General features: G+C 39.7%; 2 protein-coding genes across 11 annotated transcripts in view; one reads left to right on the top strand and one right to left on the bottom strand.

The window, feature by feature from the left end:
• Window positions 1-524, top strand: part of LOC124393152 (rab GTPase-activating protein 1) — a 71,707-nt gene extending 71,183 nt beyond the window's left edge. For all 3 annotated transcript variants that reach the window (XM_046860620.1, XM_046860618.1, XM_046860617.1), the window contains one exon: window positions 1-524. This exon is cut by the window's left edge and continues 2,103 nt beyond it. The gene's annotated coding sequence lies outside the window, so the exon portion shown is untranslated.
• Window positions 525-5,020: 4,496 nt separating this feature from the next.
• LOC124393153 (spermatid perinuclear RNA binding protein) overlaps window positions 5,021-9,502 on the bottom strand; it is a 76,119-nt gene continuing 71,637 nt past the window's right edge. For all 8 annotated transcript variants that reach the window (XM_046860629.1, XM_046860621.1, XM_046860626.1 and 5 more), the window contains one exon: window positions 5,021-8,789. In XM_046860629.1, the coding sequence (XP_046716585.1) occupies window positions 8,695-8,789 (95 nt within the window). In that variant the 3' untranslated portion in view covers window positions 5,021-8,694. The remainder of the gene's footprint in view (window positions 8,790-9,502) is intronic.

Below are 9,502 nucleotides of genomic sequence, written 5' to 3'. Positions count from 1 at the left end.
TGTGGGTTTTTAGGTTTTTGCACCTTACAGACATATTTATAACAGAATCTGGTTTATTTGAGTTTGATGTCACAGGAAACCCCTTTTTTCCTCTAAATAATAATTAAAACGTGGGGGTCACGTCACGAGGCACTGGCGGCTTGTTGTACATAAAAAAAAGCATTAAAGGATTTTGTTTGTTTTGTTTGTTTTATTTTGTATTTCTACTTCATGATGTCACTAATGTTGTTTTAATGTCCAACTGCTGTCTGATTTATTACACGCCAAAAACCCTCTCCCTCGTCCAGCGCTGCGTGTGTGTGAACATGAACATGCTAATAGTGTAGCTGCATTGTGTAAACTTCATCCATTTCAATATAAAGCTACCTAACACAAATACATCGGCTTTGTGTGTGTGTGTGTGTGTGTGTGTGTGTGTGTGTGTGTGTGTGTTTGGATTATTTCTCTATGTACGTATTTAGGTGCTTCATCAAAACTGATGTCTGTGGGGACGAGGTAGAAATAAAAACAGATGTTTGTTTCAACTCTTTTTGTTTGAGACGATTTACAACTAAAAAAACATAAAAATGTTAAAGTAAAAACGTCTTCAAAAGTCTTTCTGTAAAATTTCTAAAAGAAAATAAATGTTTGTTTTTTTATGAAACAGGTTCAAATTGTGACAGGTTTTTTTTTTATGTTTTATTATTATTTTTTTTTAATAAATGTAAAATTTAGATTTGTGTCGAAGATCATTTTAAAAAATCATTTTGTTTTTTTAACATTTTATATTTAAAAATCAATTTTACATTAAAATAAATTACAATTATTTGAAAGAATCTGAATTATTAAAAATATTTATTTGGAAAGTAGATTTTATTTAATTACAGTTTAAATATTAAACTACAGAAACATTTAATTCTCAAAAATATTTAAAGAAAAAAACATTTTAATTTCCATGTTAAATACGGAAACTGTGATGATGCACAACTGATGATGATGATGATGATGATGATGATGATGTAATAAATGTCAGAGTTGATGATAAACACTTTGTTAAACATTTACATTTTTATTCAGCGGTTTTTAATAATTAGGGATTTATTTGTGGAATCGATTCGAATCTTCATCTTTATTGTTTATGCTTTTACTGAAGCAACACGTCTCTCTCACGTCTCCACATGTCTCTCTCACGTCTCCACACGTCTCTCTCACGTCTCCACACGTCTCTCTCACGTCTCCACATGTCTCTCTCACGTCTCCTCACGTCTCGATGATGCTTTTTCTCATCTCTGATCATAAGGTATGTATTTTTTTCTCTTCCGTTCCCTCCTTCATTTACTTCTCTCGTTCCTTTTCTTTTTATCCCTCTTTTTTTATTCTTTCCTCATTCATTCTTCACTTCTTTTTTTCTTCTCTTTTCTTTCTTCTCCTCATCTCTTTTTCATTCTCTCCTTTTTTTTCTTCTCTTCTTTCTTTCATAAATATTTTCCAGTTACCTTTTTTATTTCTTTTCTAGAAATGTATTTTCTTGCAGGTGTCTCAGTTTATGGAAATCTTCATCACGTCTCCTCTTTCAGAAGGTGGATTGTGGAACTTCACCTCCTCCTACCTGTTTACATTGTGTGTTTGTTTGTAGTGAGGAAGTCACTACTTACTGTTTTATGGTTTTATTTATTTATTATACACCAGTCAGGCTGTTAGTAGAAACGTTGGGTGGTTCAGACGGACGTGGAATTTCTCGTCAATGCGACGGTGGAAAAATGACCCAGTGTTGTCTAGTCGTTGTTTGTTGTCTGGACATTGTTTGTTGTCTAGTCATTGTTTGTCGTCTGGACATTGTTTGTTGTCTAGTCATTGTTTGTTGTCTAGTCATTGGTAGTCGTCTGGACATTGTATGTTGTCTAGTCGTTGTTTGTTGTCTAGTCGTTGTTTGTCGTCTGGACATTGTTGTCTAGTCGTTGTGTGTTGTCTGGACATTGTTTTCTAGTCGTTGGTAGTCGTCTAGACATTGTATGTTGTTTGTCGTTGTTTGTTGTCTGGACATTGTTTGTTGTCTAGTTGTTGTTTGTCGTCGTTTGTCGTCTGGACATTGTTGTCTAGTCGTTGTGTGTTGTCTGGACATTGTTTTCTAGTCGTTGGTAGTCGTCTAGACATTGTATGTTGTTTGTCGTTGTTTGTCGTCTGGACATTGTTGTCTAGTTGTTGTTTGTTGTCTAGTCGTTGGTAGTCGTCTCGACATTGTATGTTGTCTAGTCGTTGTTTGTCGTCTGGACATTATTTGTTGTCTAGTCGTTGTTTGTTGTCTGGACGTTGTTTGTTGTCTAGTCGTCGTTTGTTGTCTGGACGTTGTTTGCTGTCTAGTCGTTGTTTGTTGTCTGGACGTTGTTTGTTGTCTAGTCGTTGTTTGTTGTCTGGACTTTGTTGTCTAGTCGTTGTTTGTTGTCTGGACTTTGTTGTCTAGTCGTTGTTTGTTGTCTGGACATTGTTTGTCGTTTGGACGTTGTTTGTTGTCTGGACAATTTTTGTTGTCTAGTTGTTGTCTAGTCGTTGTTTGTTGTCTGGACTTTGTTTGTTGTCTAGTTGTTGTTTGTTGTCTGGACATTGTTGTCTAGTCGTTGTTTGTTGTCTGGACATTGTTGTCTAGTCGTTGTTTGTTGTCTGGACATTGTTGTCTAGTCATTTGTCGTCTGGACTTTGTTTGTTGTCTGGACAATTTTTGTTGTCTAGTTGTTGTCTGGTCGGTGTTTGTTGTCTGGACATTGTTTGTTGTCTAGTCGTTGTTTGTTGCCTGGACATTGTTTTCTAGTCGTTGTTTGTTGTCTGGACATTGTTTTCTAGGCGTTGTTTGTTGTCTGGACATTGTTTGTTTTCTAGTCGTTGTTTGTTGTCATCTAGAGATAACAAAATGCTGTTCATTCTGATATTTTTATGAAACACTGATTTGCTCCTTCATTGTGAATTGTTTTATGGTCGCCTGGAGTTTTGTTCATTATTGCATTTCACTAAAACACACACACACACACACACACACACACGATATCAGGAGTCTGGAATCTGACTTTATTTGGTAATGATTTAGTTTTGAGTAACTGAGTATGAGAGAATTAATTCCTGATACTGCAACATCAGTGACTGTGTGTAGAAAAGCACATAATCAGCACATTTCATCTGACTGTAAAGCAGAGAGAGAGGAGGAAGGAATGCAGTCTGATCCTGTTCCACTCAGACTGCGTCAGCGTTCTGCAGTCGGACCCTGAGATCCGGTTTGTGTCTCCGTCTCATGTGTCCCCCGATTATAAACCCCCTGAGCGCTGGGTGGATTTGGGAGGATTTTTTCCCGTAACACGATTTAACAGATGAGTGGTGAAGCTGAGATCATGTGCTGATGAAGCTCGATGTGTAAAATATCTGTGGCGGCTATAAACAGACTGAAGCCCCGCCCAGAATCCCTAATGACTTTAACACGTGGCTCTGGTTCCGCACTGCTCGGCGTGAGCGGCGTGTTAAAGCACCGGTGTGAGCGGGTTCGCTGTGGCTCACGTCATGGCTGAATTGTCAGCTTGGTGACTCAGAGAAAATCTACACCGTCCAAGAATCTCATCATGTCATCGTGTGATGATAAACAACTCTGTCATCACACACACACACACACACACAGCCCGTGGGGTTTTCTGGAAGTAACGCACCCAGGGGGCGGGGCTACAGTGGGCTTTGCTGTACAGTTTACTGAAATTATTATTTTAGTAATTTTGACTTGTTTAAATGAAGTTTCCCGGATCATCTCTAATTCGTGTGTTAGTTGTGGTCGCTGCTGTAGACTGCGAGCTTTGAGTGATGAAGTCACGTAACTGTCACGAAGTATCACATCGTGTTCATTCAACATCGCGTGAAATCCTTCTCTACATTTCAAACTCAAATATTTTACTTTTTACTCGACTACATTTAGTGAAATCAGTCGTTTCTTTTTATTAATGAGGATAAAAACGTAACTGGTGAAACACGCAGCGAGTCACCAATCAGGATCGAGCGCACGCTCTGTTTTACACGTGTAAGCATCAGTTCAACATCAAGCAGAACATTTAGAGAGGAATAAATGATGAAGAAACTTCAGACTCAAACTCACCACCACACACGTGACCTCATTTACACGTTTTATTAAAGTAGTTTTTGTGTTCATGATGATTGTAATAGAAATCAATCAGTGTTTGAGTCATTAATATCATTCTATTAATAGATCAGTGTGCTGAGTCACATATCGTACGGCGTGAGGTTTTGTGTAGCGATTGTTATGCCGTGAGGTTTTGCGTGACATGAGGTTTTGTGTAGCGATTGTAATGGCATGAGGTTTTGCGCAGCGATTGTTACAGCGTGAGGTTTTGCGCAGCGATTGTTACGGTGTGAGGTTTTGTGTTTTGATTGTTATGGCGTGAGGTTTTGCGTGGTGAGAGGTTTTGCGTAGCGATTGTTACGGCGTGAGGTTTTGTGTAGCGATTGTAACGGCGTGAGGTTTTGCGTAGCGATTGTTACGGCGTGAGGTTTTGCGGAGCGATTATTCTGGCGTGAGGTTTTGCGTAGCGATTGTTACGGCGTGAGGTTTTGCGTGGTGTGAGGTTTTGCGTAGCGATTGTTACGGCGTGAAGTTTTGTGTATTGATTGTTACGGCGTGAGGTTTTGCGTGGTGTAAGGTTTTGCTTAGCGATTGTTACGGTGTGAGGTTTTGTGTATTGATTGTTACGGCGTGAGGTTTTGCGTGGTGTAAGGTTTTGCTTAGCGATTGTTACGGCGTGAGGTTTTGTGTATTGATTGTTACGGTGTGAGGTTTTGTGTATTGATTGTTACGGCGTGAGGTTTTGCGTAGCGATTGTCATAGCGTAAGGTTTAGTAGTGTGACGTGTCTTTCTCTTCCCAATCCTGTTTTAACAGCTGTTTCAGGTGTGTGTGTGTGTGTGTGTGTGTGTGCAGCTCCATCTTCTCTTTCTTGTGGGGACTTTGGAAATCTGATGGTACGTTTATGCAACAACAAAAACACAGGAGATAAAAATGGTTTATCATCAGGACGTATTTATTTGCTTTAAAAAAGATTTTACATGTGATAGTTTTCATGGTTTCAGCATTTTTATAGTAAATACAGTGACACACAGACCACCAGGGTGTTTCTCACTAATCAATAACCACAGCTAGCGAACATCGAGCGCCGACGTCTTTACTCTTTTTCCACGCTACTCAAGCACGTGTGCACTACTGCCACGCCACGTGTTTTTATTTTCACGTGTAAATAAGTGTGTAAATGTTTGGAAATCTTTTTAAGTTACATAAAAAAAATGGAAGGGAGTCGTTTGTTTAGAACCCGAGCGAAGTCTGAGCCGATATCTACAGCAGAGCGATCGTGGAACACGCCATGAATCTGACTCCGCCCACAAACAGGTAGAAACACAAACGAGGGGGAAAAAAAGCACTTAAACTTCTATATTAATACATTCTACTGTACATTCCTCAGTCTAAAGGGGGAAATAAACGATCGAATCGGGACTTCAAATGATCTGTTCTGTGATCCCTGTGACTCGTTCACACACAAACCGGAGGCTGCTCAATTTCTTTCTTCAGGCTCACAGTTTACATCACACACACACACACACACACACACACACACACACACACACACACACACACACACACACATCCTCATTGATGGTTTGTATTTTTAATATCAAACTGAGTGAAGGTGATTAAAAAACTCTTCTAAGGACACCATCCCTTGAGGCTGATTACTGCGTGGTCTACAGCGTGGTCTACAGCAGGGTCAGAAGCTGAACAGACGATGCTGAGGAGGAGGTGTGGTTTCATCTCTAACTAACCTGAAGTCAAAGTTGCAGAGCTTCAGTTTGTCAGGTGTGAGAGGAACTCAAATCCCCACTGTGAGAACTTCACACACTCCCTCACTGCTACCTGCTGCTGAACATCTGAACTCTCTGATTTACTCAGACTGAGAGAGAAGGAGGAAGAGGTGAGGAGGAGAAAATAAAAAGGAGGATGTGACTATAAAGAGAAAGTTAGTAGGATCAGAGTGGGGGATAAAGGAAGAAAAGAATGAATGTGTAGGAAGGAAAGGACATAAATCTAGAACTCTGTGAACAGAAGGAAGGAAAGAAAAAGAAGGTGATCTGAGAGGTGAAGAGGGAAAAATACAATATTTTGGGGGATGAAGAAAACAATGAAAGAGTGATGATGGAGGGGGAAGAGGCAAGAACAGAAAGGTGGATTGCTGAAGGAAAGAAAACAAAATTGAAAGTGCTCAAGATAAAAATGTACAAAAAAAATATTTCCCAGATTCAAGAAAAAATGAGTAATGAAGAATACAGAAAGAAAGAAAGAACGATAGGAAAATAAATGGGAGGCGGAAGAAAGAGAAAAGGGAATGAAGGAAGGAATGGAAAAGAGAAGAATAAATGAATGGTAAGACAAACGCAAGGAATGAATAGAAGAAGGTAATGGTGTTACTGACAAGGTCACAGTGACCTACAGATCCCCCTTATACAGCAGTAAGAAAGGGAGATGTTTGTGACGATCATCTCTCTCTCTCTCTCTCTCTCTCTCTCTCCTGATTTCACACTGAACTCACACTCATCCACACGCCATCTTTACCTCAAAAAGAACAAAAATAAAGACATTCTTCTGGTTGGAAATGGATGTGGACAGTGTGATCAGCCTCTGATGCGTCGTGTCCTACAGACTTCCATCCAGCCTGAACCCGAGTTCTGTGTTTTTTTAGCTCAACATTCCAGTGAATAGATTTCTAATAAACATACAAATAACTCATTTTTTCCTCTCTCCCCCTCCCCCTTCCTCTTTCTCTCTCTATATATATATTTATATATAATGTATATATATATGCATTTAAACTCTACAGTCTACTCCGTACATGTACACGATGGTGTTTATAGACAGCGAGAATATTAAATAGATTTTACCCAATGAATAATATTTACATATTTTTTATTGTTATGAACATTCTAATCATTATTGTGATTATTCTGGTTATTAAAGGGAAACTTCTTGATCTGGTCTTTTAAGGAACTTTACTGGAGGTGATTGTTTTATTGGTGAATTATATGATGTGTGTTTCGACCAGTCGAAGGCAAAAGTTTGCACCGACGCCCACCCATGTGATTCCTAATATCAAATGTTAAGTTTTAGTTTTAGTGGAGTGATTTTAGTGGAGTGATTTTAGTGGAGTGATTTTAGTGGAGTGATTTCCATCCTGACACGAGAAAAAGAAATGAGAAAAACCATGAACGTTGCTGTAGATGTGGTTCACATGTTGTTTGAGTTTCACTGGGAATGTAAATGGTTCTACCAGCGTCAATGTGGAGTTGAGTGGAGTGAAGTTGAGTGGAGTGAAGTTGAGTGGAGGATTTGGGGTGTAAAGTGAAATATAATTGCTGATATGTTCAATAATTAAATTGATTGATTAGTTACCCAAATTAAGCAAAAGGCAGAGGCAAAGACCTGATCTGCAGAACTCGTTCGATGCTCCAATGGGCATTTTTAATAACCTCTGAATAAATTCCTGTGGTGTTTAAAATGAAAAATCCATAAACGTCTGCATACAGGAGACAACCATCATTACATCATCGTCTATAAACCGCCCACACGCTAGATGGCGCACTTTGTCCCTAGGGTGCACAAACTTTTGCACTCGACTCTACAGCTGTCGTGTGAATGAATTATTAGTAAACATGGTATAAAAACGTAGGATGAGGTTTGCGGTTCAGAGTAAATCACCAACTCGTTTGTTTTATTGTGCTTTGTGTGTTTTTTATATAAAAACCCCGAGCGTGTGCTTTCTGAAAAACCTGCGTCTGAGTGCGATGCTGAGAGCGTGCTGTATTGCTATGCGTAGAATAGGACGTGAAGAACCAAAACACCAGGCTTTGGTCGAACCAAGTTTGTTCACACACACACACACACACACACACACACACACACACACACACACACACACACACACACACACACACACAAGCTCGAGACGCAAGGAGGAGGAAGCATATAGATTAAAAGATCGCTCGTATTGCACGTTAATATTGATGACGTGACTGCGCTGTCGATATAAAACTGGAAGAGAAGCTATTATCTATACGCTAGAAGGTTATAATAGTTACATCTCACTTTCTAAAATAATTTATACCAACCATATTTATAGTGTATATATAATATAGAAATATACATACGTACATGGGCGTATCTACACATATATATTTATAGTAGAATTTATACCATACATATATATATGCATGTATTTATAATCTAGAAGTCACGTATATATTCGCTTGTGAATATACAGTAAAAATGAATATATTGCAGCGACTGAACATTCACATCATTTCAGGAAAAGCTTCAAGCCGTTAGAAAAAAAAAAAGATTAAATAGATCAATAAATTATATTTTGTGTGTATTGCCAAAAGTCCTCGACGGTGAGCCGAGATCCAAACAAATCGGGTATTGCTTTCGTTACGAGCTGCTTGTGTTTGGGGGGGGAAGGAGTGTGTGCAGTGTTTCTAGGGAAGTGTGCGTTAAGAGAGACAGAGATAGAGATAGAGATAGAGGTAGAGAGAGAGAGAGAGAGAGAGAGAGAGAGAGAGAGAGAGAGAGAGAGAGAGCCTGGGCAAGCCTGGAGCGATACACAACACTTTAGAGCCACACAACCTGATGGTTCTAGAAGTCAGAGAAGAGATCTTGAGGACCCAAGTGAATAATAAAAGGTGCGATGGTCCGCGGCTGGTAAAAGGGATTGTCAATGAAAAGACCACCTACAGTGAGGAGAAGAGCAGAGAGAACTGTGATTAATAAGGGTGTGGGCCGGCAGGAGGCGGGGCTACACACTCTGATAGGTGGGGCAGGACTCGGGAGCTAAAGGGTAAGGGGTGGGGAGAGGGGTGAGGGTGGGAGGGGGGTATTAAGAGCTGCGGGTGGTTGAAGGGGTTGTAGGGTCTCTGCTCTTTCAGGCTGTACGTGGGGTTTTCATTGAACCAGGAGGTTAACAAACAAACATAATAAATAAATAAATAAATAAATAAAAATAACATCAAAGTTGCACAGTTTTCACTTTCCTGATAAAATATTACCAAAAAAAAAAAAAAAGGCAGAAAGATGTTTAAGGAAAGGCATGTTTGGCAACTTCCAAAAAACATTTCCAGACAGATGTGGTTAGTACATAACTCTGACAAATCAGAACCAGAGCGATTTCGGAGAGAGTATAGTACACCATGAACGCCATCGCCATCAAAGAGAACAGGCCCCATTGGTTTCTGAGTGGACACAAGGGTGGGGTGGGGGTGGGGTGTTTTTTGGAGATGATGATCATGATGAAGGATGAAGTAAGGACTCCATCTTATAGCAATGGGGATCATGTGACCACAGCGAGTAACCAGGGAGAGGAAGAGAGAGAGAGAAGAGAGAGAGAGAGAGAGAGAGAGAGAGAGAGAGAGAGAGAGAGAGAGAGAGAGAGAGAGAGAGAGAGAGA

This window comes from Silurus meridionalis, chromosome 11, assembly GCF_014805685.1.
Source record: "Silurus meridionalis isolate SWU-2019-XX chromosome 11, ASM1480568v1, whole genome shotgun sequence".
NCBI classification, from domain to species: Eukaryota; Metazoa; Chordata; class Actinopteri; order Siluriformes; family Siluridae; genus Silurus; species Silurus meridionalis.
The sequence above is the reverse complement of the archived record's forward strand: the minus strand, read 5'-3'. Positions and strand labels throughout refer to the sequence as shown.